The sequence below is a fragment of the Suillus paluster genome (assembly GCF_016628075.1).
Source record: "Suillus paluster strain FC165 chromosome Unknown EDB91scaffold_52, whole genome shotgun sequence".
NCBI classification, from domain to species: Eukaryota; Fungi; Basidiomycota; class Agaricomycetes; order Boletales; family Suillaceae; genus Suillus; species Suillus paluster.
In genome coordinates, this window is record NW_024537612.1 from 257,464 (window position 1) to 276,826 (window position 19,363).

Below are 19,363 nucleotides of genomic sequence, written 5' to 3' on the forward strand. Positions count from 1 at the left end.
CGGCGTTAGAATCACATTGGCTCAGCCTACTCAGGTCGTGATGTCATCAAAATCTATAGGGCTCAAAGCGCCTGATGCATGTCGGCTGTGGTCGCCTCCATTCATCGCTTTGGCTGCCCGCATTACCCTCGGGCAAAAATGCAAAAATGTCCTCTTCACCTGGCAAAGGAAGGGGAAGTCCTGGTGGCCAAGAGGGCAAGTAGCACATTTCCTAGGGCCAGTGAGATTCGTTCAGAAAGTGACCTTGGACACAATCGTTGACATACCTCGAAGGCACACGTGGGGTTGCATTTCACCCACGTGCTCCAATCAAGCCAGTTCGTCAGATTCACCATTTCCTCTTTCCATTCTTCCGTTAATTCGCGGACGTGATCCGGCGAAGGCAATTCTTCTGAGCTTTCCAAACGTGCACGAATGCCCGACGCCCACATTTTTGTTATAACTCGACATATCTCGTGCGTAACTTCTTCCAGGGCTTGCAAGAGTAGACGCTCTGAAGGGGTCATCGCAGCTCGGAGGGTGGCAATGGAGGACGGATATGATGATGCACACTGCTTAAAAACTGGGGCTGCCCACGCGTTCGTGGCTTTCACGTCGTGCGCCTTCGTGATCATAGTGCTTTTGAGCACGTATGGCGTTAACATGACGCGCAACTGTGTCTGAACTCTCTTCGCACAATCAAGATCCTGTGGAGCAGATGTAAGGAGGTACAGCACCAGCTCGATGCGGTCGGAATATCGGTCAATGATGACCTGGAACAGGGTCTTCCAGTCTACCCCACTGACTGCAGGTGATGGTCTTCGGAGAACGTACTCCAACCGCTCCTTGATTTTTGTTGCGTCTGTTGGAGATATCAGCCCTGCACGCTGATCCCACCGCTCTATGCCTGCACGGAACGGGACGAGAGATGGTGCAAGGTCCGTATCGTAAAAAGAGACGAGACCGGGATAGTCAAGGACTATACGTCCATCGCCAGGGTGGTGATCGTGCCACGAACCAGCATGCCTTATCTCGAAAGCGCGTAACACTAAATGACAACTGTCAGTGAGAAGGGCGAATGTACTTTGTTCGTCCACGTACAGCTCTCGGGGTCGTCTGGTATAGTGGGAGGCAATTTGTGCTGTATACCAAGGCCTTCAATATTGAGGATCGAAACTACTTCAACACCGCTAGAAAAATCACAGAGCATGACTTCGCTGCAAAGCGTACTCTTAGGAGGTTTTGCAAAATCGAAGACGAAACGTACAAATCGATCTCCATCCTGCGAGGGTGAGATCAATCTTAAATTGACATCATGAAGAAATATTCAGACCTCACGAAGCCATCAACAGCATACTTCGCGCCCCACCTACATAAATCGTGGATGCGTAGCTCTTCATCGAAAAGTCGGTCAGGACGCGCCCTTGACCACGCTATTATATCCTGCGTGTCCATTGGTCCTCCCTCTAGTTTGACTGCGCTGCTCCCGTCGAAGTAAATTATCTTTAACGGGCGCTTGACAGCAAACGTGAGGTGCCAGCACCCAGTCTCTTGTGATCCTTTACAGTAGATGGTCGAGTGTTCTGTGTCCATTGCGACCCAGTCACCGGCATCGGGTATTTCAGGCGCATCAGCACCGCGGTATAACAGAGTGCCCACAGGGATCGTGCCAGGAACTATAGTGTGTCCTGGAGGGATGTGGGTTCATGGAGTCACAGGCTGAAATAAACTGCGCGGATAATTACCATTGCGATAGCGTGTATTAGGCCAATGTTGGAGCAACGAGCTTGCGGTGTTGAAAATGATATTTCCAGTTCTATTGATGGGTGGTGACTGGTCAAGCTGCCAGGAGCTCTCGAAGTCACGAAGACCTTGCACGTCGAAGGGCCGCTGCGTGGCCAGCATGCGCGAACTGGTAAAAATAAGCCATTGTACAATTTGTAACAGTGCGAAGAGCATGGTACACCGACTGGATGGTGGAAGGAAAAGAACTAACTTGTCCAACTCGAAGCTTTCCCTGGCTCTAATCTCGTTACAGGGTGAATGCATACTTCCATAATGACATACATGTAGTAAGGCCGTATCTCGGCCAATGGGATTTTTGGCTCGGGGCCTGAATGCGAATGTGGTGGATGGCTGTTACGAACCCCTTATCAGTGTGAAAACATCCCGCAAGGAAAACGGCTTGTTATCTCCGATAGCAGATACGAGACGCACAAGTAGACAACACATTCACCTAAATACTCCACCATGCAACCATCACGCCTGCGCTTGTATGGACTTGAGGATGAAGCCCTCAAGTCCACCGCACACCCACAGCTCCTGCACACTTGCACCCACCGTGCGGACTTTGTACGTCTTCTCTCCGTCAGAAGCACGCAGAGTAACGTTCCCGTCTGTCATCGAAACGCGTATCTCGTGCCCCTTGTCCACTGTAAGTTCGCCTTCACGTCCACCTGCCCCACGTGCACCGTCTTTGGCGTACGCCGCAGTGAGGTCAGCGACGAGCTCAGGGCATTCAAGGCAGACAAGGCCGTTGTTGATGGCGTTACGCTTGAAAATGTCGCCGAATGAACCCGCAATGACGAGTGGGATTCCAGCTGCCTTGAGTGCGGTAGCAGCCTGTTCGCGAGAAGAGCCAGTGCCGAAGTTATACCCCGATACCAAAACCACACCGGACTTGGTGCTGTCGTCTGATGCGGAGAACGAAGGGAGGATAGTAGCGACGTGGGCTGCGAATGACGGGTCGTAGTTCTCCATGACGACTTGTGCTTGGCGTTCGAGAGTGATGTCGTCTTGGTAGGTGTATTTTCCGGGGTATAGTGCGTCGGTATTCAGGTTGTCTTGTGGCGCGAAGAGCACGCGGCCTGAAAAGGCTGCGGGGAAGCCAGAGAAGAGGGGTTCTTCTGCTTGTAGGACCTCTGCTGCGTCCGAAGACCCAGATGCGATAGAAAATGTGGGTGCGCCCGCAGGAGGGAGGGAGGTTGAGTCGAGAGAGTTGGGGGAGCAGATGAATCCCTTGATAGCGCTCGCGGCAACAACTGCAGGACTAGCAAGGTAAGCCTGAGCTTTTGGGTGACCCATCCGTCCCTTATAGTTCCTGTTCGTAGCGCTGATGCCCGTCTGACCCTCTTCCAACAACCCGGTGCCGAGCCCAATGCATGGTCCGCAGCCTGCTGGGAGGACTTTGGCTCCTGCAGCAACCAACTTGTCCCAGTGCCCCAACATTTCCGCCTCAGCCTGCACCTGCGAGCTCGCAGCTGCGACGTAGAACTCGACGCCCTCTGCAATCCTCTTGCCCTCGACGACAGACGCGGCAGCAGCAATATCAGAGACGCGGGAATTGGTGCATGAAACCAGGTATGCTTTTTGAATCGCAATTTGTTGGGATTCTAGCTTGGGAAGTGGTGTAGAGACTTTGACGCTATTGGGACCAGAGACGTGCGGGACGAGGGTGGAGAGGTCAAAGATTAGGTGCGAGGAGTATTGGGCGCCGACATCGGACGTGAGGTTGGTTGCTCGAAGAGCGTCAAGGCGGCGGCGATTGATGCGTGGGTGTTCTGGGGGAGGCGGTATTGACTCAGAGGCAAACGTCCTGCGATCTAATTTAACCAATGCCCTCTCGTACCAGCCCAAAAGAGTGTCATCGACAGGGAAAACGCCTACTAGTGCGCCCCACTCCGTCGTCATGTTCGAAATTGTAAGCCTGTCGTCGACCGAAAGTGCAGGAATACCCTCCCCAGTAAACTCGATTGCAGCGTTAAGGACTTCGTCGCTATTGAATGACCCGCAAAGCGCGACAATCACATCCTTGCCGGTGACGCCTGGCGCAAGTTTTCCCCGCAATTCTACCTTGACCATGCGAGGGACTTGCCACCAAGTCTTCCCCGTGGCCCACAAGGCTGCCGCATCTGTGCGCACGATGGGCGTACCCACGCAAGCGACGCCTCCGTACATGTTTGAATGAGAATCAGAGGCGACGGTGAGGGTGTGAGGGAATGCGTAGCCTTCTTCTACGAGGACTTGGTGTCCAATGCCACGGCCAGCAGGATAGAAGTCAATTCCATGTGTTCGCGCAAATGCTTCAATCGTAGCATACTTTGCAAGGTTTTTGTCGGATTTGTTCTGGACGTCATGATCGAGGGTGAATACTGTCTGCCGGGGATCAACGATTTTCGTTGCACCTATGGACTTGAATCTACATAGACATCATATGAATAATGTATTGAGAAGGAAGAAGAATACAAGCACACTTGGATATGACAGGTCCAGTATTGTCGTGCGTCATGACATGCTCCGGGCGAATCATGACATAGTCGCCCGCCTTGACGACTTTGCCATTGGGGAGGCCGACTGAGTACTTTTGTACAACTTTTTCGATGATGGTCTGGGGAATTCGGGGAGTGGGTGCACTGGTGGCAAAGAACCGCGCCGTTTGAAGGAACACCCGACTGGGTGTGCGCGGTGGAAGGCGCATCACAAGTGATGCTGTGAGTGAGAGACCTGTAGCAAGAAGTCTTTTATCGTGACTCGTGAACGTGTAAGAGAGAAACAAACTGCGTGGTGAAGGAACCGAATAATACCGACGAGCTAAAATGACTTCCATGGTCTGATAGTACAACGACTATACATTATCCAATAAACTACAATTACAGAGGAAAGTAACGACAAGTAAAAACTACGCGCTGGCGACTCCGACAGCGACAGCTGTGGCCACTGCAATAGGTGTGGTAGCTGGGGATTTCACCGCTGTCTCAGTGAGGGCGTCCTTTGGAGTGAGTGACTCGGGTGAGCTTGACGTGTGGGTCGTCTTGACCTTCTTCTTTTTCTTCATGAGACCTGCAAATTGAAACGTCAGCGCAAAAATTATGTAGCGAACTGTGGTATACTGGCCTGCAGATACTGCAGATTTGACGTTGTCCACGATTTCTCTGCTTTCCTCGAGGTATTCTGTGTCATCGAACCGATGCTTCCTACCGGCAACAGCCTCCGTATCTCCTGACGCAGCTGCAATCTTCTTTTCGAGTGTCTCCAGCTTGGCTTTTTTGGCCTGAGCCTGAGCCTTCTTCCGTCCATCTTCATTTCCCATGTAATCCGCAAGCCTAAAATGACATTGTCAGTACATAAAAGCATGAAATAGGAGTATGAGATACCTTTTCGCGGTCTTGATGGTACTGAGCCTGCGCCCACTAAGATCTCTGCATGAGTCGTTGTTGCTGGTCTTTTGACTACTCATGCGACCACCAGCGGCACGCAACTGCGAACCAAAACCTCCCTTGCCACCTCGGAGTCGAGGAATCAGTCTTAGTGTTACAAGAGTCACATCTCGTCCATGAATATCAGAGATGAGGGTGTCCGGCGTTGGGACTGATCCTGCATGAGACGAAATTCTCAAGTCCCCTGAAGGAGGGAGGTCGGAGTAGCGCTCGCACAGCAGAGAGTACAGGTCATCGAACCGGGTTTCTGGAGAAACAGACAGAGAAAGAGTTGGGAATGGAGGAAATGTCGAGAAAAGAACTGTGGTAGACATGGCAGGCAGCGAACAAGACCGATTTGATTATGTAACCGTGTAGGCCAATTTCAACCGTGCAATCACCCCTGTAACAGCGCAACCATCATCTTTACCGACACCAGCAAAGACGACTGCGCAGCCTTATAATCGACATGGATTCCTGGCGGGTACTCACAAATGAGGCACCTATGTTTGTCTGGCCCGTCAAATTCTGTGTGGCCATGACTGTTGCCACATACGTGCTCTCCATCTTCACTGGCAACGTGTCGCAGGTGGACAGAGTCTGGACGTTTCTCCCAACAATATATACAGTATACTATGCTTTATTGCCACTTTGGCCATCCGTCGCACCTACCTTTTTCTTTCCATACACCCCTGACGCTCTCCTCGCCCCTCTGAGAGAGACCTACAGCCAACGCGCCTTGCTTATGGCAAGTCTGGTGGTGAGTATCTCATCCGCCTGATTCGTTGTCGTCAGCTTAACAATATTCAGGTGACATGGATGTTCAGGTTTGTTTGAAATGCCTTCGTCGTATTCACTGATGAATCTCACGCTCCACAGGTTAAGTTATAACACCTGGCGGCGTGGTCTATTTAACCTGTACGCTCGTTTTTCATTACTTAATATAACTAGGAAATTAAACGTGTTTAAAGCAAGGATGAAGATTATCGCTGGGAAATTCTGCGACAGAGAATCCCCCCTTTCCTCTTCCAAGTTTTTAACCTCACTTTTATTGGTATGGCTATGACGTCATCCGTATCAAGAATCCTACTGATCCGACTCCAGCAATCGCACAAAACATAATCTTGTTCCTCTTGGGCCTCCCTGCGGCTCGTGCGGTGGCTCAACCACACACGCCCCTCTCGACTTCAGATTTTGTCCTCGGCACGCTGGGATTTCTCACAATTCTCACCGAGTTTGTTGCGGATAACCAACAATACTCTTTCCAGACCTTCAAACATTCCGGCAGGCTGAACCCAAATGATTGGCCTGGTGCAAGAATTTTATGGACCGAACACGATGCTGAACGGGGATTTGCAACACGCGGTTTATGGGCTTGGTCGCGGCACCCAAATTTCCTGTGCGAACAGACTTTCTGGGTATGTACATTTACAGTTCACGGTTCCGTTCAACGTTGGAACCCATTACTAACGACGCTTTCATACGCAGATTATAATCACCCTCATTCCCATCCTCTCACCTGATTCACCGAAGCTCGGATTCCCGCCGACTTCGCTCGCATCTCTCGCCCCCTTCGTTCCATGTTTAGTTCTCTGTACTCTGTTCTTCTCTTCGACGATTTTTAGCGAGTCGATATCGAAGGGAAAGTATCCCGTTGCATATGCTGCTTACCAAGATCGTGTAGCGATGTTTTTGCCTTTACTCACACCCGTATGGGGAAAGCTGCTGAGCATTCAGGGAAGACAGAAGAGCGTTGATGCGCTGGTCTATGGTGCCGGGAACTCCAAGGGAAAGGGGAAGGCCGAGTAAGATTGTTGCGACGCTTTCGATATCTTTATATTGCATGGACCATCTCGTAGCTGTTCCTCTGTTGTATTGGAAATAAATTATTCCTGATCACCTCTTCGAACGATCAAGCTAAGGATTAATATTGATGTTACAGCTACCGATATGGTGTGAACGGTCCGAGCGCCGGTACATATTATTAGCCTAGTTATTATTCTCATCGACAGCTATATATAGTAAATGCGTGTGGTCTGGAGATTTGTCAGAACGGAAATCCCGGGCCGACGGGCCGTCCCCGCTGTAGGCTTGAAAAGTCAGACAGGACTCAGACTTGCAACCTGTCGTGACACCCATAACTCCAGATATCGACCCTCTCAATGGCATCGTTAAAGGTTGCAGTTATTACGGGGGCTTCCTCCGGTGCGTATCGACTACGCTTCACACTTGCTCGTACACTGACGTCTGAGGCCCGGTTTCAGGTATTGGACGCCATTCAGCTATCAAGCTCTCCTCCGAGGGTTGGAGCTTGGCACTGACTGCTCGAAGGCTGACTGAGCTCGAAGAGACAAGATCCCTCTGTTCAAATCCCGATGCGTGTATCATCGTTGCTGGCGACATTACAGACGAAGTCTTCGTTAAGAGCTTGTTCGAAGAGACCGTGAAGAAATTTGGTAGACTTGATTTATTATTCAACGTGAGTGATGTCCTCCTTCTTCCGCGGGTTTTCGTGCATTGTGATCATGGACCGACGATGTAACGCAGAACGCGGGCCTGTCTGACAAGGCTAGCCCCATCGAGGAGATGCCGCTCGAGATGTTCACATCGGTGATCAATGTCAACCTCATTGCTACGTTCCTTTGCACTCGTGAAGCTTTCAAGATCTTCAAGCAGCAAACACCCACGGGAGGTTCGTGAAGTAGTATGGTTGTGAATACCCAGTGCATTGATTTACATTTTACGGTCTCCCTACTACTGTACAGGAAGAATCATCAACAATGGTTCATTGGCTGCCCATGTGCCAAGGCCTCATTCCGTCGCGTACGCGGCTTCCAAACACGCTGTGCACGGTTTAACAAAGACCATCGCCATCGAGGGACGGAAATACGATATTTCTGTCACGCAAATTGACATAGGTGTGTACCTCGCCAATATCGGAGGAGATTGATGCGACGGTGGCTGTATGTAGGAAATGCACACACATCCATGGCCGCAGGGCACACTCTAGGAGCATTACAGCCTGACGGGCGGAGAGTGGTAGAACCGACTTTCGATCCGATACATGTTGCGGATGCGGTCGCGCACATTGCGAGTCTGCCTACTTCTGTCACGGTGCTGGAGATGAATATCATGTGCGTGCGATCGTTCTTTCGGTTTCTAGAGACTGACCAGCTGCATAGGGCAACTGGTGCCCCTTATGTCGGGAGAGGATGATCGTCGATACTACAATTTCGGACGAAGACGTGGATAAATCTGCAGAACATTTGTCTGAGTGTGTTGACGTTGTTGCAGATTTCATGTGTACCACGTACCGTACCGCCTGACAATGCATGTAAAATAAGAACTGTCCGCGTGAGTGATACAGGGTATTAATGTGAAACAATGCGATGACCTATCCCGTCGTGTGCACTCCCATTACATATAGGACGCTTTGTACGCGCACTCACAAGTACAGAACGGTATGTACAGAGTAACTGTTAAATAAATGGTAGGACGTAAAAATAACAAGATCATGTGAGTATAGACGGGAAAACAGCGGTCGCTGGGTATGTAAGTAGTCGAGAACGAAAATGATTTGTCAAGAGGAATGTGAACCCTGTCCGACCTCCCAGAATCTCCCACTCATCTGGGCCGTAAACATGAGCGGTCGAAGAATATCTAGATATAGTATGAGCATGTAGCATGCAGACAAGTATGGATCTTACACAGCGAATGCAACAATATAGCGAATGGGTCACAAACTAGACGCCTATGTGAACGAACACGATCTGCTGTTCCAGTGGAACCTTATTGCGCCGCAACGTCTTGACAGCCTTGTGCAACGCTACCGCAGCTCGTGTGCAATCCAATCCCCCTGAACCGTCAACCAGGTTGCCGTAAAAAGAAGACACCATCTGTCGTGCAACGTCGTCGTCAACAGACCACATCGAACCAATCACACTGCGAAATCCAGAGAATTGCATAGCTGCAGCGAGATGGATCGACTCGTCCGGACTCTTCTGATCGCCCTACGGTAGTGTGGACAGGCCGATAAGAATGCGAACTGCGGATTCTGCCAGTCAGATCGGACGATATCCTTGATCTTTAAAGACCCGTCGCGCATCTCAAAGGAAGACTCAAATGCTTGTTGTCGATTCGGCATTCCATGGCAGGCCAGGTGAAGCCATTGATTCCGGCTCAATGCATCCAGTGCTCCTTGTATTGTTGCATCACTGTCTGCAAGCGATGTGAAGGAGACGACGGGCGCAATGTGCTGAGCGACGATGGCCAGCTCGGGAGCGACACATCGGAGTTCCTTCCCTCTTTCCGGATTTGCTTGACCAATGGCAACAAAATGTTGCAGGGATGCATCTCGAGAAACCTGTTGTCTCGCACGAATGAGAGTTGCCAAAGTCGGAGTGTAAGAAGAGATGTAAATGTGAGACAAATTGTCTTTCTTCCTCTCGTATGGTCCTGCCGCATGTAGAGGAAGCAGTGTAAACTCGGCGGTGGGACACCACCAGATGCGCGAGCCAGGGGGAACATTTGCCTCCCTAAGAGCTTCGACCACGGGGTCAACAACGTCTTCCCAAAGCTTGCGGAGGATGGTGACAAGGTTGTCTTGATGATCAGAAGAACCAAATTGGTCTGCGAGGGACTGGAACTCGGAGGACAATTCGGATACTTCAGTCCATGCAATATCGAGTGGAACATGGACAGGATCTTGGGCTTGCAAAACAATCAAGGCGTCACAGCCGTACTGACTTGCGTTAACGATGATGACTGGACCATCTTCAGCTGCCTTCTGGAGGCCAGAAAACAGAGGAGGCAAGAGAAAACGCGAAAAGTCGGGGTGCATGCGGATGCGTGAGACGACATCATCCCATTGCTTGGTCAGTTGCCGAATTTGCGGGGACTGGTCGTTAGTAGACTGATCGAATCTGCTACGAAGCCGAGAGCTGAGTTGCTTGAACTCTTCCGCCAAGGCTGCGCCGGTGTCACCTGACAGGGAAAGTTCATCGAGCGGCGTGCGGAAGCGTGCCAATTGAGTCCAAAATACTGCACGGCCTTGCTCTACCAGTTCTACAGCAGTCGTCAATGCACCATGACGAAGACTGCACGAGAAAGCATCCGTGGCAAGGGAAGAAGTGGCCTCCCTGGCGACATTGAAATGGCGTGAAGAAGAAGACAAAAGAGCAATATGCTGGTCCAAAAAGGTCAATGCGGTCTGATAGGCAACCAATGTAGAGCCATGCTTCTGCTTCTCCCCTGACGCTACCCATGACTTGGCAGCATGGAGATCGCGACGAGAGGCTGCATGTGATAAGTGGGAAAGTTGCAAATACAGCCCAAAAGCTTCATCAAGGTCAGACAGGATGCTCCCAGGCCGGTGCTCGAATCTGACTAGAATGCTGAAGGCAAGATTGTGGAGAGACACGGATCGATCAGAATGACCGGGGGGACGGAGGAGTAGTGCAGCCCGATGGAGTTGAATAGCTTCATCAAGTTCAGATGGGACGCCCCGCTGCTGGAATCGGACTCGAATGCTAATGGCAAGATTGTTGAGAGACGCAGGATCGATCAGAATGACCCGGGGGACGGAGGAGCAGTGCAGCCCGATCAAGTTCAATGGCTTCATCAAGGTCAGATAGGACGCCCCGCTGCTTGAATCTGTCTCGAAGACTGATGGCAAGATTGCTGAGAGACGCTGATCGATCAGAATGACCGGGGGGGCAGAAGAGCAGTGCGGCTCGATGGTGTTCAATGGCCTCGTCAAGGTCAGTCAGGACGCCCTGCTGCTCGAATCTGTCTCCAAGACTGGTGGCAAGATTGTTGAGAGATGCGTATCGATCAGAATGACCGGGTGGACGGAGGAGCAGCGCAGCGCGATGGAGCTCAATGGCCTCATCAAGATCAGACGGGACGCCCCGCTGCTCAAATCTGTCTCGAAGGCTGGTGGCAAGATTGCTGAGAGATGCGGATCGATCAGAATGACCGGGGAGCCAGAGGAGCAATGCGGCCCGATGGAGCTCAATGGCTTCATCAAGGTCTGACAGGACGTCCTGCTGCTTGAACCTTTTTACAAGGCTGAGAGAAAGATTGTTGAGAGACATGGATCGATCAGAATGACCCGGGGGACAGAGGAGCAGTGCAGCCCGCTGGAGCTCAATAGCCTCATCAAGGTCAGACGGGACGCCCCGCTGCTCGAATCTGTCTCGAAGGCTGGTGGCAAGATTGTTGAGAGACGCAGATCGATCAGAGTGACCGGGTGGACAGAGGAGCAGTGCAGACCGATGGAGTTCAATGGCCTCATCAAGGTCAGACAGGACACCACACTGCTTGAATCTTTCTCTGAGGCTGATGGCAAGATTGTTGAGAGACTTGGATTGATGAAAATGACCGGGGGGACAAAGGAGCAGTGCAGCCCGGTGGAGCTCAATGGCCTCTTCAAGGTCAGGCAGGACACCCCGCTGCTCAAATCTGTCTCCAAGGCTGTTGGCAAGATTATCAAGACATGTGGATCGATCAGTATCATGATCACCAGGAGGATAGAGGAGTAGTGCAGCGCGATGGAACTCAATGGCCTCATCAAGGTCAGACGGGATGCCTCGCTGTTCGAATCTGTTTCGAAGGCTGGTGGCAAGATTGTTGAGAGACATAGGTCGATCAGGATGACTGGAGGGACAGAGGAGTAGTGCAGCCCGATGGAGCTCAATGCCCTCATCAAGGTCAGATGGGATGCCCTGCTGCTCAAATCTGACTCCAAGGCTGTTGGCAAGATTGTTGAGAGACTTGGATCGATCAGAATGACCGAGAGGACGGAGGAGCAGGGCAGCCCGATTGAGTTCAATGCCCTCATCAAGGTCAGACAGGACACCACGCTGCTTGAATCTGTCTTGAAGTCTGAGGGCAAGATTGTCGAGACCCACAGATTGATCAGAATCACCGGGGGAACAGAGGAGTAGTGTAGCGCGATGGAACTCAATGGCCTCATCGAGATCAGACTGGACACCCTGCTGCTCGAATCTGTCCCCAAGGTTGTTGGCAAGATTATTGAGACACTCGAATTGATCAGAATGACTGGGGGAGCAGAGGAGCAGTGCAGCGCGACAGAGCTCAATGGCCTCATCAAGGTCTGACAGGACACCCCGCTGCGCGAATCTGTCTCGAAGGCTGAGGGCAAGATTGTGGAGAGACATGTATCGATCATTATGACCAGGGGGACAGAGGAGCAGTGCAGCGCGGTGGAGCTCGATGGTCTCATTGAGATCAGACAGGACGCCCCGCTGCTCGAATCTGTCTCCAAGGCTGGTGGCAAGATTGTTGAGAGACATGAATCGATCAGAATGACCGGGTGGACGGAGGAGCAGTGCAGACCGATGGAGCTCAATAGCCTCATCAAGGTCAGACAGGACACCCTGCTGCTCGAATCTGTCTCCAAGGCTGTTGGCAAGATTATAAAGACACGCGGATCGATCAGAATCATGATCACCAGGGGGATAGAGGAGTAGTGCAGCGCGATGGAACTCAATGACCTCATCAAGGTCGGACGGGATGCCCTGCTGCGCGAATCTGTCTCCAAGGCTTAGGGCAAGACTGTTGAGACACATGGATCGATCAGAATGACCGGTGGGACAGAGGAACAGTGCAGCGCGATGGAGCTCAATAGCCTCGTCAATGTCAGATTGGAAGCCCCGCTGCTTAAATCTGTCTCCAAGGCTGATGGCAAGATTATGGAGAGATGCGGATCGATCAGGATGACCTGGGGGACAGAGGAGCAGTGCGGCACGATGGAGTTCAATGGCCTCATCAAGGTCAGACAGGACACCCTGCTGCTCGAATCTGTCTCCAATGCTAATGGCAAGATTGTTGAGAGACTTGGATCGATCAGAATGACCGGGGGGGCGGAGGAGCAGTGCAGCGCGATGGAGCTCAATGGCCTCATCGAGGTCAGACAGGACACCCTGCTGCTCGAATCTGTCTCCAAGGCTGTTGGCAAGATTATAGAGACACATGGATCGACGAGAATGGCCCGGAGGACATCGTTGCAAGGCCACTCGGGACTTCTTCACATGATCTCCTATATTACTGGCACAACATAACAACTGCCCCATTTCACTGTAAAGGGTCTCACAATTAGTGCAAAATCGAGTGATAGCAAAGTCAATGCGTACGCAGTCTAAGGGAGCAGAAATTCAAGCACTGGCACGTGCGTGTACTCGGAAGACCTGCAAGGGAAATAATACACTGACGAGCACTGAAACAGCCCATGCATGACTCCCACGATAGACACATAAACGTCCCACTTGCTGTACGGTAGGCGGTACCGCGAGCTGTGGGTAAATTTTCATGATCTTGACAGTTTCTGGCTGTGTTCCTCCACCTGCATGTGTTTCACACGGTGTCGCGTAGTCCCTACCATGCGCCCACAACAAGCGCCCCTATATACAACACAATTCAGCCAGATCTTCGATTTACTCCCAACAACCTTTGATCATGAAGTTCTGGTGCTAGTAGCGCTGCGTTCCCTCATACAGACGACAGCTGCAATCTGGCGGACCTCGTCGAAACCTTGTTCAGAATAACACCAGAATAGCATGAGTTCACTAGCCTTCTTGGCAACTTCTTGGTGACCGAGTCACTGAAATGCAGGTATGTTTACCTTGCTTACTCGCCAACAGTCCCCTCATACCTTCGTCCTATAAGTCCCTTCCAGGCGAAGGCATCCAGAAATACGGGATGAAAAGCACTCACCCCACATGGTGTCTTATACTGTCCACATCAAGGCAGGCTCAGCAGAGTCTTCTGCAGAGAAGTCGTTGCCATACTTAGGTTGGCATCTTGTATGTGATTCAATTGGAAATGTGCCGCTTTCGTTATCGTTCACCCACAGCGCACAGTCGGATGACCTTCTAACTTCTTCGTCCAGTGTTCATACGATGGTACGTCGTCATCTCGTTTTGGTTGTGGCAGCGATTTATGATAGCCCCCAAGGCTGTACCGCAGTCTGCTGTCGATCATAAGCATGATGAACTGATACCATGAGCCATATGCTCTGTTCATACTTCCCGTCATCTATTTGATGACCTATCGAAGGTGTTCCTTTGTCAATTGGACATGTTTATTTGTCTCCGGAGCTGTCGGAGGCGACACTTCCGGACGGTAACACCAAAGCGTCAGGACATTGTGCGAAAGGATGCGTTCTTAGTCTTTGATGATCTCTGTCTCCTCGCGAATTTAGAGAAACCGATTTCTTGACGCTCGACTACTTAACAATACCTTCACCTTTGATTTGATTGAGAGTGTATTTACCGACTATCAAGAACTGTTCAGGATGGCAAGTTGGTCAGTCACTTTGAGCTCTTTCTGATGTTCTTCGCAGCACTCGAAGCTTCTGGTGTTACTGCAACACCTCCTTTGTCTGCTAATTATGAAATCTGCCTGACAGACATGTCTTTCCATTAACGCTCCTATGTGCACTGCGCCTTGTTTTCTCGATCCTCGAGCAATTTTCTTCGAGTCAGGGACAGACGCTCAAATATTCCCAATACTTTTCAGCAGAATATGACGCCGGACCATTCTGGCTCATGACAAGGATTCTCGCCGCGGAGGTAATGGAAGGGATGTCTTGACCCTGACGCCACGAAGCTTGTATTTATTTCTCTTTTCAGAATATGTAGTGACGCTGAACGTGCTCAAACAGCGCGCCATCTCATCGAGAAACCTGGATCCGAGCTAGGTCATCGTGTCGACCTTTCGTAATCGAACTATCACTTGCTGCATATCATAAGTACAGAACGGTATGGAGTAACTACTATTAACCAAGTGGTGGGACAACCATCCAATAAAAACAACAAGATCATGCGAATATAGACGGGAAAGCGTACAAGTCAGATTACAGGTAAGAAAGTAATGTGCTGGGACCATCGACTTCAACTTTGGCAGCGATTACTTCGTACTTGTGTACTAGCTAGTCGAGAACAAGTGTGCTCATAACCTGTAATCTTAACAGGTTACGAGCCCTGGTTCTTGCGTATGTTCTCGTATACACCAGGCTGGTCACGAGCCTACTGCAAACCTGCTATGATCCCATTGTCGGTGTCACTGTTTCGAAGGGGGTTAGTTGCCTTACCTGCGAACAACGCGTACGGACCACGATATGACAGGAGACAACAAAGAGAGGAGCAGTGACGTAGTGTTGTAGTATGTGGTCGGGACTATCCGGATTCCACTCAATCAAACTCTAATACCATGCATGACCAAGTTCCAGAGAAGGGAGAAGATTGCTAGCACGAGGACCGCCAGTCTCATTCCTGCTACTCCAGGGATTGCTTCTGCGAGGAATAAACGATTCAGCGTCGTCGATCTATGGTGGAGGTGTGCGCAACTTTTCAGAGCGGATTCATCCTCCAACAATCAGTCTCGGTAACACGTGTAAATCAATATTTGAAACTACATACACAGCTGTCGAGTACGACAGGATATAGGATAACAACATCGACATGTCGAGGAGTAACACCAATACCCTTCATAGGACCACGCGCAGTGAGTCCTGCCACGAGTACTCGTCAGTAATGTGGTCGGAAGTAACAAATACCCAATCTCACATCGCAAAACCAGCATCTCCACCGCTCGTTCGCTCAACTCCTCCAATACTGCGCCAAATCATGAATCCGATCCAGCACAACCGTGAAATACGACGTCTCATTCAACAACGCCTCAAAATGCTTGATAGCCTCCTCCTCCGTCAAGTCCAACCGGAACTTCTCCTGGATCTGCTCATGCACGTCGCGGTGCTTGATGTCTGGAATGTTGGCGTCCACCATCAGCGCTACCAAGTTGAGGATCAGGTTGGCGCTTTTTCGGAGGATTGTGAAGGCGGTGAAACAGAAGTTTTTGAATCGTGCGTAGTGCGTTGATTGGGCGCCGCCCATGCCGTCGACCATCTCTTTGCAAACTTTGACGGGAGGAGGAAATGGTTTGGGATCCCGACCAAGGATGTATCCAAAATCGACTAATTAAGATGTCAGTGGCATAAAACGTACAGACCAAATGATACTGACCATGGAAAAAGTGCCCTACGGAGCCAACATTAGAAATTGAATCCCACTGGCCATATTCACTTACCATCCGGTGTCAGTAGAAGGTTGTCCAAATGCCGGTCGCCTACGCCTAGCAGGTACGTCACGACACAGTATCCAGCTACCAACAAAGGCTTAGCACACGTCACCTCGCCAAGGAACAACTCACCACAACTACGCACAAACGTATCAATAACGCTTGGTTCGACCCCATACGTTCCAACGCTACCCTCATCCGGATTATTCGCTCTCAAATAGTTCAAGAGTGTCCCATTCTCGCTGATAATCGCCGCGATAGTCTTGCTGGGTATAAACTGCACCATACCTTGCAACGGCCCAGTTGCCAGCACATCATAGGGAATGAGCTTCAGGTCCAGATTCTCCTTCCTAAGCAGCTGATCCATGAGCGTGAACAACTGGAGGACTAGCTGGTCCTGGCGCATGTCATCCCCGTCTTTAAAAATCACAGGATACTCTGAGCCGTCAGAACACTGGAAATACAACAAGAAGGGATAGAGATTCGACTTGAAAACGGACGACTTTTCAGCGTTGATGCCCGTGATCTCCATGCATGCGCTGAGCGGCAGAGGTAGGGGAGGGATGTTGATGAGCCCGTTCTTGGAGTCATTGATAAAGGAGCGAAGTTTTTCGATTTTCTTCGGTCGTGGGTCTTTAGATGTGCGCAGCTCCTTGGCACGTTTGGCGAGGGTCTCGACGAGGACGCCTTGCCGTCGCATGAGCTCGCGGCGTTCGCTGCCATTCTTTGACTGAGGAACCGTTTCGTCAGCGAGGATAGTACGAGTGGAGGTTCAATTACCTCTAAAATCTTGTTGAGAAACTTGAATACCACCCGCCCGTACATTTTTGCCACAACCCTATCTTCCAACTCTACTTCTACTATCAGATACCAGTACAGCCGGTTACCCAGCGTATGGTTTTGCACTCCACGTGCGATCAAGAAGTCCGTCAGCCCGCTGTCGTCGTAAGATATCGCGCTTGTTGTCGAACGACTCGATCGCTGCTCGCTCGCGGCACTTTCAAATTTCAGCGCCTGCACGAGTTGCAAGAGATATAACAGAAGCTCCTGCAAATAAGGTCAGTCCGTTATGACCTAGGGGAAAAGAGATGCTCGAACTTCATCATCTGCACGGTTAAGCTGCCGAACTGCAAACGCTCTCACTCTCGAGTCCACAGTTCCTGGTCCGAGAAGCTCCAAAGCGTCATCCGTGTCGACCTCTGTCCACATCGGCAGTAGCTCCTCCACTGCCTGCTTGACTTCCGAAGCATCGCGCCAAGTGACAGACTTGAGGAACTTGGTAAGGCCACGCTTGTCCCGTGCGAGGTAGAAGCGAAACTTCCAGATGAGGTCTTTCTCTTCGGAGTTGAGAGGTTGAGAGGGTGCATAATTGAGGATTTCCTACAAACGGCGTATAAGGTATTAGTGCACAATAGTTGATTTCGCGTACCCCAAGTTCATCCCTGATCTTGGCGTTGGGTTTGAGCTCCCTGTCGTACGGACTACTTCGGTGACTCCGCACGAGCCGGCGATGCTTGTCCTCCACAGGGTTTTCGCGTGCAATCTCAGGATCAAGGATGGCCCAGAGATGTGGATCCGTGGCAAAATAACTTGGAAGTACAGGTGCGACAGGTGTCTGGGCTACTACTGGAGGTGCGAATGGTATTGTGGCCTGATTTTGAGCCTCCTAAAAAGAGTCGAACGTCAAGCGAGCTACAGTCAGGAACCGACACTTACAGGTTCGCTGAATATCACGGGAAAGTCAAAACGTGGAAGATCGATATAGAGATACATGCTCTCTGACTTCTCTGTCTCCGCCTTCGGTCCTCTTTAAGCGATTGTATTCGCACTCGACGATCGAGGACTTACAGCATGTATCTCCTCCATCTTTCTGAAGGCCATGTTGTCCAACCAGTCCGACTTTGGCAAGTCACCACGCTCGTATTTCTTCACGAGCTGAGGAGAGGATATCTGATAGGTGACAGTACCCGACAGCTATGGCGTTACCTACCTTCTCTAGACGACCCATTTCATCCCTACTTCCAAGTTTACTAGGAGTCTTAGTCTGCATGGAGCCGTCTGCTTCTTGACCTGACCAGAGCAACAAGCGGTGTTTTCCTCGGCGCAAAGTCCTGATGCGATGGATGTAATGAACCTTGCAATGCAAAGTGAATATACCATACTGACCATTTCTTTCCGAACATCCTAAACGTCGAGCCCCCAACAGGCACCGCTGTGCGTGGTCCTCCGATATCCCATACAGTAAATGTAATTTGTGAGCTCAATGGGAGGTCACAATACCGCATGGGCAACGTTACCCACTCATTCCACCTGTATCGATAGTGAGCTCAAGTAAGATAACGGTGATATAAGGCGCACGTATAGTTGTTCTTGAAAGTTTTGAAAGACGTGCGGAAGGGTATTGTTAGCGGCTTATTATCCGCAAGGAGCTGGCAGGAGACATAGAGGTCTGAAAGAGTCCTGGCGTTTGCATCAGCATAGAGAAGTTGCAGGTCAGAGAAGAACATACGAGGATTGTGCACCGTGAAATCTTAGTTCTGGGTTCTCGAGTAGCTCTGAGACGGACGGTTGGGGTGTTGATCCCTCTAACTGAGAACTATAGTGCTGAGTGTGGGCAAGTGGCCCGGAAGATGATTTGTAGTGCGTACATGCGGAAAGTGACAGGAAGCTTGAGATCAGAGAGCTTCGCAAAAGTAAAGTCGTCTCGGTTGTCCTTGTCCATGACTTAGATTTAAAAGAAAACCCTCCTCAGCGTGCTTCAAGACCTGCTTGCTACTACTTTTCAAAAACTTGAAGCGTTGCCTAAGAGCAAAAGACCTCCTGGGCTCCGTGAAACGGCCTCGAGCGGGTATGAAGAACGACTATTTAGGGGAGGAACCAAATGAGACCACACACTATACTACGTTCGACCGGACAGCTTTCTTTCTTCTCTATCACACCAGCAGAATATATCGAAGCGTCTATGGCATGTCGGAATCACGTTTAGAAATTACAGCCAAGCTTCTTCCTCGGTTACTAGCATAACCCGCGCTGATTGTTATCAACACACAGAAACTAATTCCAAAACACGCAAGAAGTCCAGATCATGA

The 19,363-nt window shown here is 50.6% G+C and overlaps 7 protein-coding genes across 7 annotated transcripts; 2 read left to right on the forward strand and 5 right to left on the reverse strand.

The window, feature by feature from the left end:
• Positions 1 to 46: 46 nt before the first annotated feature.
• On the reverse strand, positions 47 to 1,938 carry EDB91DRAFT_1251318 (uncharacterized protein; the record flags this gene model as incomplete). Its single annotated transcript, XM_041323364.1, has 5 exons — positions 47 to 211; positions 267 to 1,027; positions 1,081 to 1,261; positions 1,318 to 1,667; positions 1,725 to 1,938. 5 exons carry the CDS (start codon positions 1,936 to 1,938, stop codon positions 47 to 49), a joined length of 1,671 nt encoding a protein of 556 aa, XP_041174448.1.
• Positions 1,939 to 2,238: 300 nt separating this feature from the next.
• EDB91DRAFT_1057339 (uncharacterized protein) lies at positions 2,239 to 4,456 on the reverse strand (the record flags this gene model as incomplete). The annotated part of the gene is made up of 2 exons (XM_041314068.1): positions 2,239 to 4,177; positions 4,233 to 4,456. The coding sequence occupies 2 exons, from the start codon at positions 4,454 to 4,456 to the stop codon at positions 2,239 to 2,241; spliced, it is 2,163 nt and encodes a 720-aa protein (XP_041174449.1).
• A 133-nt stretch (positions 4,457 to 4,589) lies between these two features.
• Positions 4,590 to 5,529, reverse strand: EDB91DRAFT_1148743 (telomere stability and silencing-domain-containing protein). Its single transcript, XM_041319350.1, has 3 exons — positions 5,133 to 5,529; positions 4,873 to 5,081; positions 4,590 to 4,818 (listed from the first exon to the last, which is right to left on the reverse strand). Exons 1-3 carry the CDS (start codon positions 5,507 to 5,509, stop codon positions 4,658 to 4,660), a joined length of 747 nt encoding a protein of 248 aa, XP_041174450.1. The 5' UTR covers positions 5,510 to 5,529; the 3' UTR covers positions 4,590 to 4,657.
• Positions 5,530 to 5,586: 57 nt separating this feature from the next.
• On the forward strand, positions 5,587 to 7,073 carry EDB91DRAFT_1148744 (uncharacterized protein). The gene is made up of 6 exons (XM_041319351.1): positions 5,587 to 5,934; positions 5,985 to 6,001; positions 6,054 to 6,092; positions 6,146 to 6,228; positions 6,279 to 6,592; positions 6,663 to 7,073. The coding sequence occupies exons 1-6, from the start codon at positions 5,644 to 5,646 to the stop codon at positions 6,981 to 6,983; spliced, it is 1,065 nt and encodes a 354-aa protein (XP_041174451.1). The 5' UTR covers positions 5,587 to 5,643; the 3' UTR covers positions 6,984 to 7,073.
• A 219-nt stretch (positions 7,074 to 7,292) lies between these two features.
• On the forward strand, positions 7,293 to 8,751 carry EDB91DRAFT_637087 (uncharacterized protein). Its single transcript, XM_041327963.1, has 6 exons — positions 7,293 to 7,379; positions 7,439 to 7,653; positions 7,722 to 7,866; positions 7,940 to 8,092; positions 8,146 to 8,308; positions 8,357 to 8,751. Exons 1-6 carry the CDS (start codon positions 7,337 to 7,339, stop codon positions 8,388 to 8,390), a joined length of 753 nt encoding a protein of 250 aa, XP_041174452.1. The 5' UTR covers positions 7,293 to 7,336; the 3' UTR covers positions 8,391 to 8,751.
• A 320-nt stretch (positions 8,752 to 9,071) lies between these two features.
• Positions 9,072 to 13,535, reverse strand: EDB91DRAFT_1338093 (uncharacterized protein). Its single transcript, XM_041325607.1, has 3 exons — positions 13,331 to 13,535; positions 10,882 to 13,274; positions 9,072 to 10,853 (listed from the first exon to the last, which is right to left on the reverse strand). Exons 2-3 carry the CDS (start codon positions 13,268 to 13,270, stop codon positions 9,112 to 9,114), a joined length of 4,131 nt encoding a protein of 1,376 aa, XP_041174453.1. The 5' UTR covers positions 13,271 to 13,274; positions 13,331 to 13,535; the 3' UTR covers positions 9,072 to 9,111.
• Positions 13,536 to 15,793: 2,258 nt separating this feature from the next.
• On the reverse strand, positions 15,794 to 19,014 carry EDB91DRAFT_1148781 (putative atypical/PIKK/PI3K protein kinase). The gene is made up of 13 exons (XM_041319352.1): positions 18,923 to 19,014; positions 18,784 to 18,870; positions 18,633 to 18,734; positions 18,441 to 18,584; positions 18,265 to 18,385; positions 18,123 to 18,209; positions 17,991 to 18,071; positions 17,704 to 17,940; positions 17,373 to 17,654; positions 17,055 to 17,321; positions 16,407 to 17,004; positions 16,276 to 16,358; positions 15,794 to 16,170 (listed from the first exon to the last, which is right to left on the reverse strand). The coding sequence occupies exons 1-12, from the start codon at positions 18,994 to 18,996 to the stop codon at positions 16,276 to 16,278; spliced, it is 2,163 nt and encodes a 720-aa protein (XP_041174454.1). The 5' UTR covers positions 18,997 to 19,014; the 3' UTR covers positions 15,794 to 16,170.
• Positions 19,015 to 19,363: the final 349 nt, after the last annotated feature.